The following is a 24,964-nucleotide window of genomic DNA, read 5'->3' as shown; positions in this document are numbered from 1 at the left end:
TTCTGGTCTGCGCCATAACAAGTTTAGCAGTGCTCGTCTCCCTCTAGGCAGGCCAAAGCTGAAGTTCTCGTATGTCTCGAAATCCAGGCGAACGACAGTGTCCTTAGTTTCCCATCACTAATCAATGTTGACCGGTGTCAGATCTCTTTTCATTGAGCCACCTATCTTTCCCATCCACCCGACCGTCGCCATCACCAAAACCTCAGCCATGTGTTCTGGTCCAGGTCGGCCTTATCTAGGCAGCGGTACCAGCCAACAATGATCTGAAGTGCCCTGTCTGATACGATCAGATCAGGGCTGGTCTGATCAGAATACTCCAGACCTCGATAGGATCGGTGTGGTCTACTCGAGGGGAGATAGACCTACATAGAAGAGGCCTGAACCAGAAGAGATCCGAAGTAGTCAGTCAATGGCTCTCAAATTGTGTCGCATCAGCCTTATCAATTATAATTATGTTAATTTAATTTCAGTCTAGTAAGAATTACAGAGCGGAATATCCGAAAAGCCCATCATCATCAAACTCGTCATCTTCTTCAGGCTCATTTAGCTTGACATAGTCATCTGAATGCCATGAGCTGTCACTGTCTTCATCCTCAATGCTACCATCGATTTCAGCATCAGAGGTATCCGAGTCTGCTAAGTCTGCTGGCGCATGACCCAATTCCGAAGTATTGGCGCCAGGTTCAGCGTCATCCTCTTCTTGTTCAGCATCCGATTCAGCGACTTCAGAAGTATTCTCCGATGTAGTGATCCCCAAAGCATCGAGAAGCTCTTCCCACAATCTCCGTGTATACTCTCGTGTATTGCTGTGGCCGATGCCATTGCCGCAATACCGCATGAACATGTCACGATCAGCAAATCTGCTCTCCGATTTCCAGTCAGATCATAGATACAGAATGATAGAATTCAAGGATGGACTTACATATCCACATAATAGCATGCCCAATCCATGTCATTCTCATTGAATCTCCTACAAATTGAGGGTGGAAGGATGTCCGACGTTTGACCATAGACATAGGCAGGCATAATATGTGATGCACGAAGAACATCATTAGGATCTACAAACCCAAACGCCTGAGGATCATCACCTGGGAGAAAACCAATGCATGGCAAGCGCTTTGCCCTAAACCCAGAAGGGATGCTCCTATCAAATGCATACCATCGGACCCATAGAAACTGAAGGTTCTTTGCAGTGCGATCAATGGACTGCAGGCCAACATGACGGACCATCGCATGAAAGATACCGATAACTCTGGCATATAGATAAGGATGAGAATTGTTATCGCTATCCAAATCAGTCTGCGTAGAAGGAGAAAGGGCCATAATATCGGAATGAGTATGAGGGTTGATAGAATCTTGATTTCGACGAGCATCGTAGGTAGTATAATTGATACGAAGAATTTGATGTGAGTAGAGGCGGTTGTCGACAATGATGAGGTTCTGGCGATGAAGATCCGTGAATTCATCATTACTATTGAGAATTCGAGAGAGTAAATGGTCCTTGAGCTTTCGAATAAAACCCTAGAAGTGATGTCAGATCATTATTACAGGGAGTTTAGATGATCCAGGATTAGATAGCTCACATTACATGCAATGTCGCTGCCATTCTCATGAAGCCATGGAGCCAGATATATTTTTGAACTTGTAGATGGTGATATATGATGGTGGTGACTTGGATCTGTGTACGGGAGCACCTCAGAACCATCCCTTGCAGGCATAGGGCGACTTCGGTGTTTTTGGTCCTTGAGATCGATTTTTTGTTGCATTTCTCAGAGGTGTTCTTGGCGTTGAACATGATGTGATATCTGCTTCGCAAAGGTCTTGTTCTTGTTGGTCCGCCCATAGAAACGCTTGACTCGCCGATGCTCAAGCTCTCCCTGAAATAAAATGAGCTTAGTGTGGCATAGAAAATTTGGAGGCTTACCAGCTGAGTACTATATGAATCTGTGGTTCCAAATGCACGAATCATTCCAGGATAATCACCCATGGCATGATATTTATACGTTGAAAGATTAAATCTTTTCTGTAATTTCGCTGTTGAAATTTTACCTTTTGACGTGCTGTTCCCTTTCTTCTTCATGTTATTGATATCACGCTGTGCCCTAGCTTCGCGTTCCTTTGGAATCTCACATGTATCAATTTCATCAACCTCCCGCTTGAATTTTCTCATGAAGGACCCGAAAAGCCACGTTAGACATTCAAACACTCGGAGTGATGACTCAGTATGCATCCGAAGTTTAGCATTCGCATGCCAGCAAGCAAACAAGAATAGCAAGTCAAGGACAAGCCTGTCCAATTTTGGAGGAAAGAGTCCTTCAAAGCATGGCATGGCACACTACAAGTGATAGATCCAGAGTCAGCACTGAGATATGTTAGAATAATAAGCTATATACCTGAAGAATATCTTCGAAATCACGAGCGGCAAAGTTTTTAAGGTCGGATACATTATTCTTGAACCTTCGTATAGTTCCTCGTCCAAATGTAGGCATCATTCGGAACCTACAAGCAGAATTAAAGACAGTGATATGACTAGAAACATCTAAAGAGACATACCTTCTATTTAATTCCTGTATAATATCGCCTCCGTAAAACTGACAAAGCCGTAGTGTTAGCCACTCTAACTCAAATCGACTTAGATCGTACTAGGATCCCTACTCGCACTTTGGTAGGAGATACTCTAGCAAGTCAAAGGCGACACAAGTTGATGGGACAGATAGTCATGAAGGACGGAGTTCGATGTTAGGTAGATTAAACCTTAGCCGAAGCTGGGGTTTAAGCCAGCTGAGGCTCTACTTAAATACACGTTGGTAAACTAAAAATAGTACTGTGAGAATACGTCCGTCCTGATCGCATGTGCGTGAGCAGGCTGAGTAATACGAGGGAAAAGGAAAAAGAAAGAAAGAAAGAAAAGAAATGAATAAACCATAACACGTAGAAGATGAATAAAGAGCGCCTTCCATGTTCCGAGTTCAATCTCATGCAGAGGATCAATGACGAACATCTGGTAGAAGTTGAAGAGTGAAATAAACACTGAGGAGAACGCATTCTAATAGAACATTAGCATGGCATTATCCTGATGAGACCACTATTGACTTACTCGTGTTGGTGATAGAGACTGGCGGTTCAGTACATCGCTCACTGCCTTGCCATCAACAACATTGCCATCCTCATAAATCCAGCTGTGAACTTTCTCAATCCAGCTTTGCCATTGTGTTGTATCCACTCTAGCTTTTTTTACATGGCGCTTCATGTCATTGATGGTACCCATTTCCGACGCTGTTTCCTTGGTTACTAAGCAGCGTGGGCATAGAAATTCAGCCATTGACTTAATACTTGCGAGTAGGACTCTGTAAAATAGATGAATTAGAATGTAATAATAGAAACTAATACTAACATACTTTTCAGGGTAGTCAGCTGAGTATAGAAAAAAGCGAGGGTATACATGGCGGTAAATATTATCAGCGTAGAAGATTACAACCCCATTTATATATGCATCCATGAATTCTGGTGAAAGAAGCTTTGCCCAGATAGCATGAACGAGCTCCCGTTTCAGAAAAGTTAGGATTGCAGGGGATGCACACCGTCCAAAGTATTTCAGATAGGCATCTTGAATTTTATCCGGAATCTGATTGATATAATTCAATATAATCAGTATTTTAAATGCAGAAGACGAGGTAAAAACAAACGGTAGGCATGTACACAATATGATGTGATGCTCCTGATGTTGGTCGAGCCCACACGTACTTGGAGAGTAGGCCGAACAACAGGTAGATGGGCCAGAGTGCGGCTGTCCTGAAATTAGTAAGATGCGTTGAATCCGAGTACAGCATGCATGGCACAATAACAGTTTCCAATCCGTTTGGGTCAGGTGTCAGGTGAACTTCGTCTTCCATTTCAAGAAAGATATCTGAACTATATACCTCCCCGTATACTCGTTCCGGCTGGTCATCGTTTCCAGGATCCCACATTTCCTTGAAACCTTTCAGATGAAAGTCAAGGAAAGCGGTGCTCTGGAAGGTGGATACAATCACGTCCAAAAGGTTCCGGTGGTAAACACCTGTGACTTCGAACTCGGGAGCAGACTCCTCAGAGATGTGTTCAACACCGGTTTGAGGCAGCTTGATGGTTACTGAAGTCTCATGCCAGCCATCAGATAAAGAAAATGGAAGACAATTTTGTTGTTCGCCAATAGTATCGAGCACCTTGATCTCCTTCGCAGCATCAAAGTTATCGGTAAGATGCTCAGGATCAAAATCTGGTGCCCGTAGAACGGTTCGGACAAGGGAGGTGACGTCTGACAAAGATTTAGATGTTGACTGATAGAACCACGAAAAAAGGCGGAAGATAGTCGCATTTGGGAAGGGATAAAATGGATCAGTACTGCTCTCAGGTGCATTTGCGAGGCGGTCGGCATGAGAAGTGAATGTTGAAGCATCAGAGACTTCATCGAGACCACCTCCCATGGTAGGGTCAACAGTCGGCCACTCCTTATAACACCGATAAAGACCCATCTCATTTGGAGCTGTCTCGAGATATACAGGTTCGGGTGGTGGTGAGGCTGATGGAGAAGGTGACCTGGATGGTGACGGCTGAGGCATGGCAGGTGGGAGAGGTGGTTTTTGCTCCAGTGATGCAAATAGGCGAAATCCAGTAGGTTTAGATGGTAATAGATCGTGCAGGTGCTTTGGAAGGATGATATTTCGCTTCGGGCGGCCTTCTGAAATGACAGGGATGGGAGGAGGGCTGGCAACTTGCTCATCTTCATCTGGAATGGCGGCATAACTAGACGGTCCTGCAGTTGGAGTATGCGGCAAGGTCCTTGCTGTTTCATTCATGGTTGCATCAATTTCGTGTATCTAGAACAAAATTTAGACTGGGAGATGTACAACGAACATCATAGGCATTACATACAGGTGCGTTGTCTCTGCTAAGGTCGATACGATGCCTCTTGGGTGAAAGACGCTCACGAATTGCCTGCAGTCTTGTCCCAGCAGAAATTGGCACCATCTCCGAGTTTGGATTCTCCTCCACATCGGACGGGGACGTGACATGCTTTCGAGACTGAATACGGACATTCTTTCGCCTTGGGCACCTTCGCTCGTGGTTTTTGCAGGCCACAGCATTGTGAAAGGAGGCGTTGCAGAAAGAGCATCTTCCCATAATAGCCTAAAACAGATTTAGTTAAATTTCCACAAATAAAAAGTTGTGTTACCCAGTGAAAATGAGAAATAGAGGGAGAGATGCAGGAAGAGAGAGAAACACAAGAGGTAACTGGACTCCACAGCTGAGAGCGAGTCGGCGCTGTGATGGCGGTGGTGGTGGAGATCACGTGTTACAAGAATCGCATCACGACGCGTTACATACTGTCACGCTTGTCCTTCTTGCCCTTTACTTCATCCTCCTTCGAAGTCAACCATGAAGCCTGCTCCTCTCCCGGCACCTCTGAAGGCAAAAAAGGCCAAGACGACAACTCACCCACCTCCTGCAACATCTTCCAACAAAAAAAAATCGAAAAAGCCTATCAAGCAGCCGAGGATAGCAACACCACCACCACGGCAGCCTGTGCACAAGACCAACCGTTCTCGCAAGGTTGTGTCCTCTGACGATGAGGACCCTGTTGACGCCCGCCACCAACAACAAGTATCCGAGGATGAGGACGAGAATGACAGCGAGGATGAACAGGATGTGGAGATTCAAGATGCGGATTCGCTGAGGCTAGGCAAGAGGAAGAGGTCACCAACAATTCGTGGTCTGTCTCTTCCTAAATCAGTGAAGTAGTCATCCTTCCTCTCTACATTGTTCTGGCTTTGACGAAAAATACAGGAATTTTTCCGCCCTCAAGAAGTACTACCGGCTCGCGTCAAGAAACATTCCTCGATTTATCCATCCCTGGGCCAATGTACAGGGAATCGTACTCCACGGATTTATGGTTAAGGGGATTCTCGAATCGCTTGCTGAAGATGAGGAGGAAAAGGCTGAGGACGATAGCGACAGTGAGACGAAGGAACCTGAGACGCCAGAGTGAGTACCAAGTGCATATATTGATATAAATTACTGACAACCGTGTAGAAATTTCCGATTTATGCACTCCTATATGCACATCACGACATTCCTCTTCCCGTGTTTCGAGATGCACGTCAGTCAACTAGAGGACCTGGGGTCAGACGATCCATTGAGGGCAGTCTTTGAGATTTTTGCAGCGGTATTTGTCTTTTCCTCTAAAGTACACTAGCTGACTGTTGATAGATAAACGCAGGAGCCCGTAGTGGTCGCTCGGATGATACGACAAAAATCAGTGATAACATCATGCGTCTTTCAACCAAGGACCTTACCGATGAGACGCTGCTCCCAACTCTCAAGAAATACCAACGTGGATTCAACCACATCCACACGGCTCGCCTTCTATGCCCTCAGCGTTGGTTAGATCAGTTTGATGAAGATCCTCAGTATCGATTTCGTTCCTTCTCATTGCTTAATGACCCTGACTCTACCCTTGATAATAGTGCAATGATGGTTAAGCTGCAGACCAAGGTAACAACGCGATACCTTCCGTCGTATCTGTATGATTCAGGGCTTGTCGATCCTTCCGATCCTCGTAAGGGTCTCTTTCGAGGCCATACTTGCATTCGGGTTTGAGCTCCTCACTTAATTTGTAACTGGTACTAAAGCCTTTCTAGTCATTCCGTGCAATTTTTCTAGGGAATGCAGAACACGACGCATCCGACTTACACAGCACTGTCAAAGGAAAGCTGAACCTCAAGACCGCGTCGGAGGAAATGATTGTATATGCTGCTGTACAGGTACGTTTTTGATCTGTTATCAATATGATCCTCATTCGCTATGCTAGGCACGATTCGCGTTATCATCTTGCACTACATGGGGGGATCAGAGTGACGGCTTCAACCTCGAACAGTATAACCACAAGTTATCAAGAGTTTTCCTGGATTCGATCAATGAAAATGGCGATACATGGGCGCAAGAAACTGTTGAATTCTACACTACATACGTCTCCACTCCTTCATCAATTCTGGTTTACAACATTGTCTCTTTATAGCGAGATCTTGAAACCCAAGACTGACGAGGACCAAGAAGAAGTTGACGATGACGATGACGAATCGATAATGAAGAGGAACCGCGAAGCACGCATCAAAGAACGAGCGGCTGTGGCTGCGGCTGCTGATGAAGAACTTGGCGATAACGAATCCAACGCGATGCCTTGATGGTTCAGAGGTGAGTTGTGCTCGTATAGTCTAGTGACGTTGTGCTAATCTCCGACTCTACTTAGTTTCAACTATGGTACTCGGCCCTGTTTCTGTCCGACTTTGCTTCTCTCACTGGTGCATGGACTGCTGTATGACTCGTTTGCTCCCTTTAACGCTCTCGCTCCGCTTGCTGCTTACCTGTATGCTTATCTGATGCTTTCGTCTTTCTCTGCTCATAACTCAGTGTACTGTCTAAAATTTCGCTGTGTTAATAAATTACTTTCTAATACATTGGCGACGTCAACTGCAAGAGAACCTGAGGGTGTGCGGCAATATGTCTACCCGTCCGTGAGCTGTCAGTTCCTATCGGATCCGGCCTTTCTTACTCGAGCGAGTAAGCCTCGCAATACCGATCGAGACCGTAGCAGAACGCATAGAACACCACAGAAGTGCCCTGATCGCACTCTGATCGTACCCAGAACAGACGATATGGGGGTCAAAGGTCTGGGACACCTGTGGTTGGCGGCCAAGATCCGTAAAGATTGCCCAGATCAGGTCAGGGCGACTTGATCGCAGGCGATGGTATCGGTCTGACCAAGATCGCATGGCTCAGGTTTTGGCGATGGCCAAGTCCTGTGCTGTTTCTTCTCTGGTAGAAGATTACGACTGCAGCTTGCGACCTGCTTACACCACCCTTTGTTATAAGGCTTGCTATACCTTATTACCCATCTCACATCCCCTCGATCTATAACCGATGCATTTATTATCATATGCTGCTTGTTATTTACTGCATTTCCCCCCCTAAAAACAAGCTCGATTCTTTCTATCCATCTTTCGTTTCTGATCCACGTTTAAGTCTCTGCGATAACGGACTAAAGAATGAAGAAAAGCCGCGTCCTGCCGCCGTTGTATGCCCCGGCGTTGAATAAAGAGAGTAGAAGCAGACGGTAACCATGAGAGCCGTTGTGGCGGCATTCTTAGCCTCCACTTTCTCCATGTCCTGGTGTTACGTAGAACATGGATGAAAGGGGAAAGCACGAATCCAATAACAGGTTTCTTCCCGAGCGATCCGGAACACGATTAACGTCGTGGCCGATAAGTGACTTGGTCACCCGATAGTGTTCAACGGCCGGAAACATGCGGCTAGTTAAGGAGTGTCCCGTCCTCAAATATCAGATTCTAACTGGAGCAGAGTGGCGCCGTCAATGCCCTCTACCGAATCTCCCCCATTCAAAATCCTTAATCCTCACCCTGTCTCCCACCGACAATCTCTTCTTGAAGAATTTGATGACGATGTTCTCCCTTTCTATCACCCCGATTTCTCTCTTTCAAGGTAGCCAAAGTGTAAGTAACATCCCACACTAGACGTGTTTAGGGTCCTCCCCTCCTCCCGAAGCAACGGCTCAAAATACCTCCGTCTGGCACCATTTCCATAACCAATAACCCCTTACCTCCATGCTTCACATTATCTTCAGGTCTGCGCAGAAGAAACGGAACAGGAAGGACAAGTTCGAATCAGTCGCTCGGGTCACTTTATATGGAAGTGCACCTAGGCTCCTACCCTCGATCGCATGTCTTCTGCAATGGAGTAGATCACTCTCGATCATCACTGTCTCTCCACCGACGATCTTTCCCTGAAGATCGATCAGGAGTGCCCAAACAATGTTCTTGACTTACTTCCCAATCTCCCTGGGTGCATATAGACTGCTTTATTGCTGGATGACCTTGGGAAACACCCCACCGGCTCGATCTGAAATATCATATCATTTAGTCCGATCAGTCTACATAGTTAATATACATGCATTGTCCCTCATACCAGGTCCACACTATGATCTGCTTCCGTCATCATACTAATCCAACCTCAATGTCCGTATTCAAGACTCCTATCCTTTTCTTCCACTTTCTCCAAGGAGATTCACGGCGAGCTTCCGGCGGCCCGATGTGAGGGCTGGAATTTGTCGACTGCTATATGAAATGTTCAACTGGTGGACGGACTGTAAGATTTATGTCATCTGCCTACCTGATTAAATTCATTATTCGCCGCAACAAGACAGTCGGTCAGAACTTGGGTGGCCTCTCTCAAACCCTTCTTCAAACTTTCCTCATCGCACCCTGGGTTGATTAACGTGAATTCGTACTTCTCGACAGAATACTTGGCATCTGGAGAGTGTAATGTTGCCAGGATTTTGGGCCATTCTGGGTGATCAGGAGCAATTGAAGCGAGGGATGATAGGATAGAGTGTGGCGTAGTGTTGCTCTGTACGATGCTAGCACAAATACCACGAACGACAAGTGGATTATGGAGGTCTTCGATATGACTTTGAAGGAAGTTCTCTGACTGAAGATCTGGGTAATTCCCTGTCCTTCTAGTAGCTTCCGAGATCCCGATGATATATTCCTTCAGTCCCTCGGTGAGCCACAGTTGAAGCTCACTTCTCCGTACTATATGCCTTAACACGCCTTCCTCTTGGAAAGTGTCATACGCATCCACGATTCCTCCAGCGAATCCTTGACCTAATAGAAAACCCATGACCTGAAATTGAGAACCATGGCATCCAATATCGGAGAAATAACGGCCGAACACTTGAACGATGAGTCTAATAATATTGTAAAAGAAGGACCTCGTGCCCCATTCTGATACCTGGACATCAACGCCAAATTCGGAGCCCCGATTTATAAACAAGGTCATGCACGCAAGAGCATGATTACGGCAGGTCCAAACGAGGGTATTCTCCTCCGTATTCACAGGATCCATAGCGAATAAACCAGACGCGATGTACGAGTGTACCGCGTTAAGGACTCCATCGTGGAAGAATGAAAATTGAGAGTTGTCCGAACAGCTCATGCCTCTAATGACCACATGTAGTGCAACCTCCAAAAGCCGGTGCTTGTAGATAAATGTTGTATAAGTATGGGGGCGTTCTCCCAGAAGGCCGATTGAGTCTACTATCGGAGAGTTCTCCGAATCAAGCACCAAGAAACGTATAATGGTGATCAGGAGTCTCGGTAGAAGGTCTATCGAGCCTTTATATACATCGAATGGCTCGAAGAAGGAGAGAAGAGCACCAATAACATTTTCCTCGTGGTAAATCGCTGCAGCTTCCACCAAAGTGCAGCTGTAGCATGCAGAAGGATTCCTATCAGGGATAGATAGAAATTTCACCAAGTCTAAGCAGGTCTCCATGGTAAAAACAGTGTCATCACTCTTCTCGATGAATAACCCTTGATCAACCGCACGTATCAAGAGATGATCCCAAACGACTGGATGGTGATAACTATAGTCTGCTAAGGCATTCATAGCGACTTCCTTTTCCAAAGCCAGGTGTGTGGGCTTGTTAATGTGCGTATCTTCAATAGAAGACAAAGTTATCAACAAGGCGTCCGAGATATCCGTCGTCGAGAAATCCAGATGATGCTCTCTGAAGAGTCCGGACGGAAACTTACGTCGTAATGGATCGAACAGAATCTCCAGCCGAAGAAGGGGTTCAATTCTACGGTCGATATTGGGGATGTCCTTGGGGATCCACCGAGTAGAGCCATGTCGCGTCAGCTCCATGCAGTCCATCAACATTCTTTCCTTCTCCTCCCTTATTTCATCCCAATAAGGATGAAAAACGTTATAGACATCCAGGGTGTACTCTTCAGGCAGTCCAGAAAGAGCATAAATTACAAGGCGACGGGTCTCCGGGGTCGAAGATCTCACGTACAACCAACGGAGTGCGTCAACTTCATTTTTGACGTGTGATCTTTCTGCGGCATGAATCTCGAAATCGTTCAATGTTTTTATCGTGGGATAAAAGTTGAACGTTGGTGCTGCAGTCGCCTTCAGGATAGCAGAGGATTGTTGAAGCATCCACATGATCGCGGTGTATGCAACCGAAGAAAGGGGCGTTTTATATGGACAATCCGGGTATATTAGTGGGAGAATGTTGGTCATGACATAGACGATAAAGGTAGTCAGGGAGATGATTCCTGTCACGAGTGCAATTCCTTGCTGCTGCGGCAGGAGATATAGCACAAGGCCAATGGCAAACAGGCCGAGTGACAGGTACAACATCAGCGGCAGGAGACCAATTAAGGTGCTGACACGCCAATCAAGAAGACCCTTGTAACGTAAATGCCGAGTACGACTGCGAACTTGGGGGTCCCCAGCGATCGGTGACAGATAATGGCAATACCACTCATCTGCTAGAACAGCGAACAACGCAGTTGCAAGACTGAAAGCAAGACTCGCGAACCATAGCCCGTTTACCCATGAATCCAGAGTCTTTGGCGTAAACGGAGCCGTGGGATCAGCGCCCGATGTGGTGATGCGGTCAAGGGAAGTGCCGTTGGCTAGGGCACGTTGCATATTGATCTGATCGAAGAGCAAAAGTGCCGACAATTGCTTATAGTTCGGTTGGAGATTTCCGGCTGATTGCGCAATGAAGGCGCTCACAATCGCAGAAAATAGTCCTGCCTGCAAGGAGAGAAATTAAGGCAACATATCGTACGTTGAACTGAATTAGCTCACAAAAACGAGGAGGATGTTCACTTGTCCTCTCTGGTTTCCAAGCATGTCGGTGTCGTAAACCAGGCTTTCGTCCAGATAAGCTCGCCAAATGCAAGATGTCGGCCCCGCTTCTTCAAAAGGCGGACTCGGTGCGTACGGTCGATAGTCACCTCGAATGCCACGTAAGGACGGAGAAAATGCTTGAATAAATTACACATACCAGTGGATACTCCCGCAGTCGTGCTTGCAGAGTGCGGCGGCAGAGCAAAAATGCCCGGGTGTTTTTTCCTAGCTCGACAAGTCGTAGGTTCCTCATCGGGCAAGGGTGCATTCTTCTCATGCTCTGTCGTACTGGCAGGCGGTGACGAAGGATGGGAATTATTAGGATCTTCCAATGAAATTTGGGAATGTCGCGCAGAGTCGTCCAGCTCGTCAGCGATTCCAATCCCCTTGTCATTGTAAATAGGATCCTGTGGATATTCGTCTCGAATTTCGTTGGGCATATTGTGCTTGTTCGCAGGGGACAAGAGAGAGATACCGCAAGAACGAGGCGACAAATATTAATGTGATTCTGCCGTCCGCGCATTCGCATGTAAACGGAATGGAACAATGAAGTTTACGGCCGTTTAAAGAACGCATTGTTGATTGGCCTGACGAGCCCTGCACTACCAGACATCCAGGAATGGGACACGAACCGATATAGACGAACCAAGCATGGGAAGCTATTGCGAGGCAAGTGAAGAGAACACTGAACGATCATCCGAACCAGAAGCATCACCTCGTGTATCCATTGAATGATTCGCCGAAAACAGGCTGTGGCTGAGAGTCTCCCTCGATTTAGACTCTCACAGATAGACAAAGGTAAAAGCAGTCACCTGTTCCCCCTGCTGGGTGGTAGATGACGTTCTCGTTGCATATAAGTCTTATACGAAAATGAACCTTCTTTTCTTTGATATTTGATGATCATTCACAGTAATACTCGTGCCTTCAAGGCGATATAAACATCACCTTTTCCACTTCCAATATGATTTACTCACCGGAAATCGAGCCACTCGCCCTTATCTTCCTGCAGCAGTCGTAGACGAGATAAATGAAAAGTTGTCGGATAAGCCTACATGTCTCGTCAGATGCAGATGGAATTTACATCCATTATCACCAAGAAGTATACCTAAATCGTTGGCCTGTGCGCCTCTGGAGTAGGCGTAAGAAACTGCGCTCCCCAGCTAAAGAAGATTGAGGCGAGAGGCGAGGTCACTCACTAATAGGAGAAACATCACAGCACGAGGGAGAAATGAGAATAGACGCGAAGATATGGTGGCACCAAGCACAAGTCATGCTGAAGTCGCGTCGAGGTAGGTAGGTAGGTGGTGTTACACAGGCACGAGCCAATGTGTCGGATCGGGCCGGCGACATACATCAGGCACCTTCCTTTTCGAACGCACCCTCATGGTTCACTTGCGGTGAAGAACCTTTGAACTCGTAATTCTCTCGACGGTCTTCGATAATACCAGCAATGTTCGCAGGGTCACCGCAGTTGAAATCGAGGTGGCGGATGTTACGAACAACTCGAGATTGAAGGCAAGGATAGTATTGACTAAGGGTACCGATCCTCGCTTCGAGTCCCTTCGGGTGCCGGTTCAGCGTGCGGATAAGGCACAAAGAAGAGATGCTGGAATGCTCTGACTAATCAGTGATCCATTGCCTTGCATTCAAGTTGTCAACTCAAATGTACGAAACTCTGTCTCTATCAATAGACGTTAGTATGGCTATGTTCCCATTCCTACCTCATATTCTGGTACCTTCACTTGCATTACTTGCCAGCTACATTCTCAGCATCTCTCAGGTCTCGTTGTACGGTAATTTCGACATATGTATTCCTTATCACACGGCGAGATATCCGATCTTTCATACACACCAGTTCATGCCCGCATGGCCAGGCCATCATCATAGACTCGGACCTGCTTTATTCCCAGATACTGCGGTGCCGTGAAGATCCCTTCCGGCTGCGTCATAGGTACCTTCTAGTCCTGTTTATCATTGTGTCGCCTTCGAGGCTACTACCGCACCTTCGTCACATCCGAGGCGGCACATCCGCTGCTGCCGCTGCTCACTCTCTGAATGCGAGCCATCCTTTTATCATGACTAGTATCCAGTGTAAAGGACATAAGAGCTCCGAGATCTGCGTTGCTAAGAAAAACCTGGGATAGAGACCTCTTGGGAACATGTAGTACTGAAACTAAATCAGGCCTCGCTGCTTCATCACCGTTACACAAATAGGGCGAGCCGACTGATTGGCTAGTCGTCTTCGAATCAAATTGCTGGTATGGGAGACCATTGTACAACGAGTTCGAAACACTACAGACACCTGCGATACTCCGTCATTACTCCTTTTTACAGTATGTAAAAGGTGAATCGATCATTCACTCCGATTGAAACGAGCTCGTCTTACCATCCAAGTGCACTAGTTCGCACTGCTGAATGGTGAGTTGGCTTGTTCCGCTCTTATCGAGTGCATCAAAGTATGGATATTCGCTGAACGTTGCTACGCAGTCACTTCCGTTCGAAAGGCGACACGGGGTCACAACTGTTCCTTTCATTGGTTTACCATCAGTACGTCCCGATCCAACATGGATTTAAAGAAATTCATGAATGGAGAGTTGCACTGACCTCACATAGCATAATAGCTCTTTCTTCCCGAAGCTTTGCATCGATTCGCGCAATCGGTACTTGTTAAAGCATCCAAGGTCGCTACGGAGGACATCAATGGTTTGGGGAAGACCAGTTTCACACACATTTTATCACCCCGTTTTATTCTACTTCATTGATCCTCTGATGCAAGACTGTCAACCGCGTAACATTATATGAAATTGAAGAACTAATGATCTCGGAGTGAGATACTGCGGCGATATCAGCCTTTTATCAATGGGAAGCAGTGGTCTCCCTCTATTCTTTGCGTGGCCGCGAAGGCTACAAGCACATAGCTATATCGGTTGATTAGTTAGCTACCTAAATTTCGGAATTGAACACCGGCATTCATATACGGAAGTTGAGGTCCTCTTTTGCACCATCCAGGAACTGACGGCTCGGCGTCGGAATGCTCACATTCTGAAGAAAGAATATGGATATCTATTTAGAAGAAAAACACAGCAAGTATAACATACCGAATCTTCGCTCTCACTTGAAGAATCACCGGGACTGAATTTAATTGCTGTCCCTACAGAAGACTCGACGGTTGTGCGTTTTCTACGATCCTTCCAAGAGTTTAACCTAGATGAAATCAGCTTATAACAGTATTGAGATGTCAGTGGGTACATGCATGGCAAGCAAGGCGTTGACATAGACTGCGAGACCAAGTTAGATTAGTAAGAAATGAGAGTTGTGATAGCCTGACATTTTGGTAGGACAAAATCGACGGCAGGGGAAATGAGGAAATTCGGCCAGACGAGAAACTGAAATGAAGGTCAGATATCGGAACAGGACCGTGATTGAAGACTAAGTACTATGACGAGAATGAGCACTTCACGTATGCTGCAGGTGTATCAGATTCCGGGGAAGCACAAAAAGGAAGTTTCTACCCCGTAGCAAAACCGGATATGATGACGAGTCACATAATGCCGAGAAGCGTAGAAGAAGTGCTAGTGTCGAAGAATGAGTAAGGTTCAGTTTCCGACGGGAACGGAACTGCTATACGTAGAGAAAGCGGAAACCTTTCTGGCTTTGTGCAGATAGTGACACATCGAAAAAGCGATTATTAAATCAGAAAATGTTGTTACATCAAATACGGTGTATATCGCTCCCTAGAGTACAAGTGAAGCCAAACGTCCTGGATAGCTAACCGTCACATACCTTGATCCTTGACGTTGATGAGAAATCTAATATCCTGTATCTATGGAAGATCATGAAAAAGTAGTACGAAGTAATACTGAATTTTCGTACGCATCACAGACCGAAACTGCAGAGAATTCCTAAACGCAAGAAGACTATGGCGGGAAGCGAACACTTACAAATTGCAGAACCTGCATAGATATCGGATCAACCTTAAATTATGGGCAAAGTCACTAATACGAGTGCTTATGGAAAGCTGCTCCGACGTTTGAAAGCTATGAGCCACTCATCAGGGAGAATTTCCTTTATATTTCGATGGAAAGCACCTACCACAAACCAAGGGAAGATTTTATCAAAGTAATGGCCAACTGGAAGTGAGGTAAGTGGACTGTGCAATGAATGATTCATGTAAAGAAAGCGGACGTTTCCAGAGTCGGATGGCATAGACATGGTATATTACACAGGTTAAGGTATATGGAGAAACGCTTAGAAGGAAATTTGAAGACGTACGCTTGAACGCATATGATTATTACCTTCTGCAGAATATGTTAGTCAGTATCCAGGATTCGAAGATGACCCGACGACCGACACTAAGCAGTATTTGAAGCTATTATAAGATGATCAGTCCGCGGTTTCCTCGGGAGAAAGCCCGAGAGATGCCTTAAAACTCCTGGATCACAGAATCAGTACGAGTCACGGAATTCCACTTCTATCATGCCGTACCACACAATATGAGACAACCTAATGTAGTTTCCGAATAAGTCGACGAGTTAGAGATATGATGCGTGCATGCTGAAAGCAACGTGAAGAGCGTCGAGAATCTTACCTAACACCGTCATGGTAGAGAACGAAACAAGGAATATTTGGATGTACCAAAGAATGGCGACCTGCTCAAGAAGCTTAATGGAACACGCCCAAACCTGTCATGTTATTGACCTACTGAGTATCGGTATATCCTTCCATCCTTGGGGTATCTTTTGTAATAGATAGCTGCTTGCAGATTTGTTATTCCGAAGAATCTGTCAGTGGAAAGAAAGCGTCAGCGGAACGGATGGTGAAGGTGGAAAAATGCTTACATAGCAGCGATAGTTGTACCAATGTAAACTGACCCAAAGGTCATTCCCAAAGAAGGAGTGTTAGTGGACGACATTTCTGGATGAGGTTGAAGAATAGACTGATGACGCTGAGGGGTGTGGTATTAGGTGTTTTATACCGGCATATATCTCAAAGAGAACCTCCGAGTCGGAAATGCTCTGAAAATAGTTTCACTCGACGTAGAGAAGAGAAGAACATCAATTTTTGAATAGGGAGTGTACGAAAAGTGTTTGGGAGTACACATGACCTACCGCTTTAAAAGCCGTGCCAAGCAACAGTTTCTTCCGAGCTTGTCCTAGTACATATGACAGGCAAGCCATGTCATGTTGAGAAATAGTACATCCTTGAAGATGGACATCCGGTATCGATGAATGATTCGGGAATGGCCCCGCTGCCCGACTGATTGTGTCGGGTTCGTTTCTAATCCAAGGCCGATTGTTTCGAGGAGTGTGACCGTACATTGGACCTGTTATCACTTCTCCGGCAATTTGTTCAGTGATCCATTCTTTTAGCGACATGATGGCGCAACTCACAACTCGACAAACAGCGTCAAAATCGGCAGGTACTGAGATTAGGTATGACTATCTTGTCGACGGCCATCCATACAGCTCAATGGCATGGCGACTACGACACTTCGGGCTGGTAAGTTCTTGCTCATCCGGCAACGTCGGGAATTAGATATCGGATCGTAGAGTTGCCGTAAACTCTTGGCAATTTCGTCGTGATCGTAGACTCGCTAGCCAGTCCCGTTCACAAGCCTTATTCCCTATATAGGTTGTTTGGCAAAGTCATTGTTTGGTTGTTTATTTGGTCAGCGAAGGTTAGCTTGTGAAGGGACTGGGCAACTTGGAGACAGTTTTGGGGGCCCCGCCAAAATGTGACATTGGACTTAGAAAAATTTCGTTGATCTCCCCTTCCCGCGCATGATCGCTGGCCACTGTCCTTCAACAACCCCGCTCAGGCTCATGTAGGGTAAAGTACACGTTAGATACACATTATATCTCTGTTTTTTGTAGCTCTAGAATTTATTCTATGAAATTTCTGAAAATTCAGGCTGTTTCAGTGGGCAGCTCGCTTAGAGCAAATTCCTGACTCTGAAGGGCAGTTCGCACTTGAAAATCAATTGCATGGACTAATTTAAGTCATATCAACATATAAATCACAAACATTCAGTGCCAGGTGCGAAGGAAGGAGGTGTTCCAGCAGCTGATGAGGCGAAATTTTCCAAGTCCAATGTCACAAAAGCGTGACCCCCAAAAATGTCTCCAGTTTGCCCAGCCCCTTCGGTAACCGTGATCAGCGAAGCCACGTGCTTGCCGAAGGCGGCTGGTGCACGAGCCTATCGTGATCGTTCAATATGAAGAGGCGGAAGAACCACGTGGCACTCTCTGTTGATTACCGTCACACGTAACCCCTGCGGTCCGATCTCCCGCTCACAACACAAGCCTCCTTGCATCACTTTTGCATATCCCACATGCGCTAATGCACCGTCGAGGACCAGGGTGCCCAGATCCTGCTTGCGTTGTCGAGGCTCCGATCATCGTCACGGTGCTTTGCTTGTCTTCCAATGGTTTTTCCTGCCCGGAACCTATCAAACCCGTCAAGAAACTCCCGTTTATCTATGTAATGTATATTCATCTCCTACGGCCTGTATAGAACTCTTTTTCACTCTGGAGAATGTAGGAATCACGTTAGCACGCATATCTCGGAGATACATCTTCAGATCAACCTCTCTAGCCAGCTATTTTGAACTCCGCTGAAATATTTCTCTGCAGAACGGTCACCCGCGCTGGGCTCTGAGTTTAATACCCTCGAAGATGAGTAGCAGGGCTCCCTCCATCGTACGGAGTTGCCCGACGGCTGATCTGCGATTTTCCCATTAGAATTTGACCCTGATGATCCCGCTGACATGCAGCAATATTGTGACAGACTCGCACATTAGCGTAAAAAATCTTTCGTCAATGCTACACGCTTTAGCTAAGCTTTCGAATTCAACATCGCTCCGCGTAAACACTGTTCCTCTAGTCACGTGTACTACCGTTCCCTACCTCTCTTCGCTCTGCAAAGAAGTTTGTGCTGACATTCCGTATCCGGAACAAACTGGAGTGGTTCTCAGATCTGGCTCGCGGATGTGAAGAGAAAGGATGAATCTGTTCTAGTGCTTCCGGGCGTCTTTGGTGTCGTATCCGGAACCCAGTAAGTGAGCCCAATTAGCGAATACTCGTGCCAGAGAAATCTAGCTGGTATGGAAAACGTCGTGTATAACGCTCTTGAAAATATACAGGCTTCAACTATTCCCTATCATTACGGAAACAGAAGATATGCAACGTCGTACTGTCCTCCCGGCGAGGCTAATTTACAACCCCGGAAAAATACTTCGTGGTGCCCAATGGAGAGTCTACTCACATCGAAGGAGCGACTCTCGATCAACTATACACCAAATACCCGAGTCACTATTCCGCAAAACAGGAACATTTATCGCAGGAATCATACAAGAGGTGGCTGCAGATCTCATAAGCGCTGATGAAATCCCTTCGATATCGTGGTTATAATGTACAAAAATTATCTGCATACAGGTACTACAGGAGGTCAGCTAAAACAGGTACCTGTTTGACACGCACCTAGTAGTTTCTCCATCTCCAGGTACTTTCATACATCCTTATAGGTGTACCTGCATCTACTAGTACTTGTTGCTGTACTGTAACAGGCTGTTCGCAAGTACTTTTTGAGAACGTCCGTGTTGGATCCGCAAAGATCCAGGCATCGCCAAGACGCTGAACCTGCCACTGATGGTGCATTCACACCAAGCCTCGAGCTTGTATGGATAATATAAGTCCATGCCAATGCAGTAACAGCCTCGGAATATATATAATAACCAATGAATAGACGAGAATGTTTTAGCAAAATAGAAAAGAACTCTACAAACCTCGGAATTTCGCTTCCAGTCAACTTCCAGTACAAAGCAAACCCAAAATCGAGGCGTGGTCACAGAATTCTACATGGGACCTCGGTGTAAAAAATCGGCAATAGTGGAATTGAGAGACACGTGTCGCTGGTCGTTAGCAAACAGGGAAGTGGCTGTGCAAACCCAACCCTAGGAAACCACCTGACGGTGAACAAGTGCCTGCATCGAAAGTAGTGCTGGGAACCATCAAAAGTAGTGGTGTCCTCCCTACAGAACGAAAGAATTTTTGTACAGTATAACACCCATACTTCGACCTTACTAATTTATGATCACTCAGCACCCCTCCACACTCAGGCATGTCGGCGATTGCCGAGCGTAAGGTGGTAAACTGCGACGTCAAACTAGAGAATATGATGGCCACATCTTCCGCCCCGAAGCAACTTTTCTTCTTTGATTTTGGATATGCGGTGATCAGAGCGAGTCAAAATATTCTCGATGCTCATCGGAACTGCTCTTGTTCGGTTGCCTTGCCCACGGGTTATGGACGTGGCCCTCAGCATAAGATATCAACTCATGGGCTAAGAATTTTGTCGGTGACGTATCCAACGAGAGGTCATTAGCGTTAGTCTGGCCCCCAACTGGACTTTGGTAGTACTGGAAGCGTCCAATGATGTTACGTACATGATTCATGAACTCCTCATGTCAGAAGCATGGTGTATCATATCTACCAATAGCATGTAAACATCCGTCGCTCCTTGGCCACGGCTGCAATGGACTTGCAAGTGAACAGATAAATCGGGCTAGTAAGTCTACTGTCCGAACTTTAGGACTGAGGGTTGTTGTTGCCTAATTCTTCTCACCCTGCATTTCGATTTCTCTCATTCTGCAAATGGTACGCTTTACGCCTTGCATGCATGAAATATTTGCAAAGAGCAGCGGCTATGGAAGACTTGTTTTTCAAATATGATAAGATAACGAGAGAATCATTGATGTGAGATATTCATAGGCTAATTATATCTGCATTCGCTTCATACTTATTGCATCCAGATCCCTCTTATCGCTCGCCAAAATGAGGGTAGCAAGCCATGCCTTCGAAGTTCGCGCTGAACGTCATCATACTCACCCGACTTCCTCTCTCCTACGAATGCAGTTTGCATGTACGATGACTTCAACATGCATATATTCGGAATCTTTCACGCGTTTTAGATATTCTTCGTCTCAAGGTTGCGACCTGACGTCTCTCACGTTCAATTTCCGCGTTTCTACATTCCCAGCACCAATAACCCAGATTTGTCTTACACCACGCATCCTCCCGTCCATAACCTCCCCTCGCTTACCTTTCCTTCAATCTGCGCGTCATATCTGGACGCGATACCGCGTTCTCTAGATCCCATCGCAATCCGTGAACCACCAGCAGGCTCATCTCTTGAACCAAACTCCTATCGCCCTCGTTTCTGCCGGGGCGATGAAGGCAAACTCTTAAGCGAGAAATCTCGGAAGCCGTATCAGCTTCGCGAGGGTGCTAGGTATCTTCGCTAAGTACCGACCACATTTTCACCGGAGACCGAATTTGTACGTCTGACAATTACTTATCCTCGAGGCAATCTATTTACGCCTCGAAGTTTTGCGTCTCCCCCCTCGGCATTTTCGCGTGTCATCCGTTGGATATCGGCTACGGCGACATCCGGGGCTCCAACATCATTGTGACATCCTGTGCAGATTCTATCGTTTTTGCTTTGAGCATGCGATGGGAACGCGTTTTCAAACGAACTAGCGTACTCGAGTCGCAAATTACGTTTGCCTACGATGTGGGAAGCACTGCAGTACTTAGACGGAGTGGATTAGGGCTTCTGGCGTGCTCTTCAGTTACTTGCCATGCCTTGAGTTTGTAGTAGCCAACTGTTGCAGCCTGCGGATCTGTTCGCCTGTTTTGGAATCTAAAATTAGCAGGAGATATACCCATCCCGGAGTACAATTCAAACAACCTTCCGAATACGCGATCTGGGTCTTTCCCTTTCTCTCCTCTGCACATTCCGATAACCGAAAAGCGTCCGAAAGAACTCTACGTTTCAATCTCCGTTGCGAAGTCCCCGTGAGTCATCTCTCTCGAACATCACAGCTGGGTGGCAACTATCTTGCGCGGGTCAAAATGGAACCAAAATCCTTGGCACCCCCCTAATAAGGAAATACTGAAGAATTTTGACTGATGCAAAATCCCAAAAGTGCGTTTTGATGTCATTTTGACTCGTGCAAAATAGCCATCACCCAGCTGTGACATCGACAGGTTGAAATTGGAAGCGTCGTACCGAGATGAGCGCCTCCCCTCCCTATACAATTGACTGGTACGATGGTTATTTGCCAATGTTCCCTCTCGAGTTCGACTCCTCAGATCGTGATAAAGTCCTTGAGCACTGTGACATGCTTAAACGTCTCCGTCGACAAGCGTACCTGAATCCCGTTCATCCTGGTCTCCCTTTCGAAGCTGTTTTTCCCGCTCGACAGGCATCGCATAGTCCTGACCATCGTCCGTTACCTCCGTTTGTTCTCAAAGGAGGGAGATTCCGGCTAGTCGTCAATCATGGCATACAAATGAACTGGTGTATTTTTCTCAGCTCTGGGTTGCCGATGTGAAGGAGATAGAGGGATCGGAATCTTTAGGCCGCGTCGTTTTGAAGCTGTTTCAGGATTCGCTTATGCCACTTCCCGAGCTGTTTAACAATGGTGCCATCCAATATATGTCTCCCAGGGAACTAGCAGGCGTTGAGGATCTGGTATACAACGCGCTCGAAGGCATACAGGGCACAGTCATTCCTTATTATTACGGAAAGTATAAGGTAAATTCCAAACGTCATTGAATTCGGGTGCGAAACTGACCGTTCTTATAGTTCCTGATGCTTAATGGCAAGTCGACGAGAGCAATTATCCTGGAATACATCGAAGGAACAACACTTGCCGATATTCACGAGAAGTATAATCCCCACGGTCCTCTGGAGAGCGAGGTCTTGACATCAACAGTCGATAATGATTGGTTGCAGAGAATGAAAGAATTGGTGCGTCAGGTCAAGGTTTACTCAACTCTTCTAACGAATCCATATTCTATTAGTACATTCCAATTTTGAAGGGAATAAAGGAAATAAACACGCGTCAAGTCGTCATCCCTGATACTAGGCCAGAAAATATCATAGTAACCTCTACTGAGCCAAAACGAGCTATCTTCGTAGATTTTGGACAGGCTCTGCTGAGGGTACCTCCTAATATTGTCGCCGAATACGGGAATGACTACCTTGTCGTCTCCCTGCTGACGGATTGCTGCCCCGAGCATAAGGAGGATATCATGAGGTGGGCGAAGGAGACCTTGGACGTCAGCTTACAGTATCCAGACTTTGTTTTCGCTCGACTGCTGAAGAATCCTTGATGTGATATACTTATTCCTCCCACTGGGCATGAGCGCCAAGACAGTCAGACGATACGAGGAGTTTTCACTTCGGGGATTTCCCTCCGTCATGTTGAGCCCCTAGCATAAAACATCATATAGAATGTACATTTCCCCGAGTTTTGCTTCTGATCATCTAAGATAAAACGACTTCTTGCCACGTGTTCACCATGAAAACTCCACGTAACAAATGATATATAGCGCGTCAAGCTTCAATCAGTTGCCGCTGGAATTGACTTGGCTGGTCCAGAAGCGGTTGGATATCTCAGTGGTAGCTGCGGGTGTAGCTGAGATCGCAGGAAAACTGTCCGAATGCGCATGCGGACCAAATGGAGTCGCCGAGCGAATTCTTCCCTTGTTGGCTGGCGTTTATCAGAGCTCGCCGTCATCAGCATAAGGAGGATATCGAGTCCTGGACAAAATTCATTAAGCTCAAGTCAAGGTCGCGAGGCAGGAAGAGCTAGGAAGCGTCAACGGGCGAAATCGGACCGGTGATGTCACAGCTCAAACTTTAGGGCAGGGGATTTGTCGTTTGATCCTCCCGCCACTCCGTTTCTCGAATTCTGGAAGGGTTTTAGCGTGGCTTCCTAGTTGATATTGCAGATAACTGTTATGCTCCGACACAAACACGGTATTTTCGGTCGAAGCGGGAAGAAAACTGTTCGACGAAAAGGATCTTCACGCTGTTGCAGCTTATGGTGGAACTGGTAGGAGCTGTGAAATAGTTTTCTCTGAAGATGAGGACAATACTAGTGAGTCATTGATGCAGGATGATCGTAGGCTATTCATATTCGCATCGTGCTTATCGCGTCGAGATCCCGCCTCTTCCCGCCTCTCACCCGCGTGAACGACTGTGCCGAACAATGCCTTTTCCAGTGGAGATGCTGACCGCCATCCTCTCACGCAGGACTTTTGGAACATTGACTCGCTGCGAATTTTCTTTTTCTGATTGCACGATATGGCATCTCTCCAGCACACCCTTCGTGACTTTCTATGGCCATCGCGACAGACTCGGGCGTATCTCGCGCCACTCGCTCCAACCTCCGCTCGCTTACTCTCCTTCCAATCTTCGTATCAGCACATCATATTTGTGCGCTGCTAAGCCTTCTCAAATCCATTCCTGTGGGAATGCGTAAGTTTCCCCCAGGCCACCCGACTCCTTTCTCGTTGCAGCTGAGGCTTTGTGGTCGGTCACAGGAATAGCTCTTTACGCGAGAAATCTCGATCGCTGTACCAGCTCCGCGCGGCCGCAAGGGACCGTTCGCTCAATATCGACCACCTCGTCACCGGCACAATTCCGGACTTTGAGAAATCCCAAGCGCCCGACGCTCGTGATCTCCCCGCGCTTGCTGCCTTCGCTAGCACCTGCAGCATTGTTGGCACTTCGTTCATGCAGAATTCCAGCGGACTCCGTATTCCTTCGTTACTTTCTGTATTGGAGATGTCAAGAACGGTGACGATTCCCTCGGCAAGGTTATCCCGAAGATTCTGCAGCCGCCACTCCTACCCATTTCCGTGCCTAGATATCGTGATGCTTCTGGGATTGGGATGCATCTCTTCGTGAGCTCGCACGTTATCTGCTAGTCGCTTGCGCAGCTGCAAGGAACCGTCGTCCTTTACTATTCGGATTGCACAGAGTAAAACCCCTGCTCGCGTCTCATATATCGACGACTGATCATTCTTCGAATATAAAGGTCATCCCTCTCTCTGTGTCTGCTACTACGACTCAAAGATGATGAATGAATGTATCCATGCCATGCCTCTTTTAGACCTGTAACCGATCGTCTTGAATGGGAGGCAAGCTCACGATCAAGACGACCTGTAAATCTGAGCTCAAATTTGGCTGATACATTTTCGCTTATCTCACACCTTCCTAAATAGAATTTGATACCTAATTTGGAACGGCTGTGCTGCCTGCACCACCATCATCGCGACGCGCTTTCTTCGCGCCCGGCTGCCATGACTGTACAAAATCCTCACGCCTTCTCTGATTTTCGTCTATGGCTGTATTC

At 46.6% G+C, this 24,964-nt stretch overlaps 4 protein-coding genes across 4 annotated transcripts; 1 reads left to right on the top strand and 3 right to left on the bottom strand.

Annotated features, from left to right (window-relative positions):
- Window positions 1-481: 481 nt before the first annotated feature.
- EV420DRAFT_1727180 (uncharacterized protein) lies at window positions 482-5,007 on the bottom strand (the record flags this gene model as incomplete). The annotated part of the gene is made up of 12 exons (XM_060479849.1): window positions 482-860; window positions 923-1,521; window positions 1,584-1,742; window positions 1,794-1,877; window positions 1,925-2,335; window positions 2,394-2,499; window positions 2,554-2,591; window positions 2,924-3,046; window positions 3,098-3,347; window positions 3,399-3,625; window positions 3,687-4,856; window positions 4,912-5,007. The coding sequence occupies 12 exons, from the start codon at window positions 5,005-5,007 to the stop codon at window positions 482-484; spliced, it is 3,642 nt and encodes a 1,213-aa protein (XP_060324320.1).
- Window positions 5,008-9,047: 4,040 nt separating this feature from the next.
- Window positions 9,048-12,197, bottom strand: EV420DRAFT_1649666 (uncharacterized protein; the record flags this gene model as incomplete). The annotated part of the gene is made up of 4 exons (XM_060478343.1): window positions 9,048-9,167; window positions 9,223-11,661; window positions 11,716-11,864; window positions 11,915-12,197. 4 exons carry the CDS (start codon window positions 12,195-12,197, stop codon window positions 9,048-9,050), a joined length of 2,991 nt encoding a protein of 996 aa, XP_060324319.1.
- Window positions 12,198-14,727: 2,530 nt separating this feature from the next.
- EV420DRAFT_1485321 (uncharacterized protein) lies at window positions 14,728-16,669 on the bottom strand (the record flags this gene model as incomplete). The annotated part of the gene is made up of 9 exons (XM_060470199.1): window positions 14,728-14,799; window positions 14,856-14,961; window positions 14,984-15,035; window positions 15,541-15,580; window positions 15,699-15,710; window positions 15,850-15,887; window positions 16,346-16,439; window positions 16,460-16,538; window positions 16,596-16,669. The coding sequence occupies 9 exons, from the start codon at window positions 16,667-16,669 to the stop codon at window positions 14,728-14,730; spliced, it is 567 nt and encodes a 188-aa protein (XP_060324318.1).
- Window positions 16,670-21,776: 5,107 nt separating this feature from the next.
- EV420DRAFT_1578291 (uncharacterized protein) lies at window positions 21,777-23,422 on the top strand. The gene is made up of 4 exons (XM_060474559.1): window positions 21,777-22,090; window positions 22,132-22,353; window positions 22,405-22,569; window positions 22,623-23,422. The coding sequence occupies exons 1-4, from the start codon at window positions 21,830-21,832 to the stop codon at window positions 22,932-22,934; spliced, it is 960 nt and encodes a 319-aa protein (XP_060324317.1). The 5' UTR covers window positions 21,777-21,829; the 3' UTR covers window positions 22,935-23,422.
- Window positions 23,423-24,964: the final 1,542 nt, after the last annotated feature.

The sequence above is a fragment of the Desarmillaria tabescens genome, assembly GCF_030435595.1.
Source record: "Desarmillaria tabescens strain CCBAS 213 chromosome Unknown EV420scaffold_64, whole genome shotgun sequence".
Classification (NCBI taxonomy): Eukaryota; Fungi; Basidiomycota; class Agaricomycetes; order Agaricales; family Physalacriaceae; genus Desarmillaria; species Desarmillaria tabescens.
The sequence above is the reverse complement of the archived record's forward strand: the minus strand, read 5'-3'. Positions and strand labels throughout refer to the sequence as shown.

What these genes read in the sequence shown, in the direction of transcription:
- EV420DRAFT_1578291 (XM_060474559.1), top strand. Translation starts at nt 21,830, where the DNA reads ATGAGCGCCTCCCCTCCCTATACAATTGACTGGTACGATGGTTATTTG. An exon ending in GAGGGAGATTCCGGCTAGTC is followed by an intron (nt 22,091 to 22,131) that starts GTCAATCATGGC and finishes TATTTTTCTCAG; the next exon opens with CTCTGGGTTGCCGATGTGAA. An exon ending in TGCAGAGAATGAAAGAATTG is followed by an intron (nt 22,570 to 22,622) that starts GTGCGTCAGGTC and finishes ATATTCTATTAG; the next exon opens with TACATTCCAATTTTGAAGGG.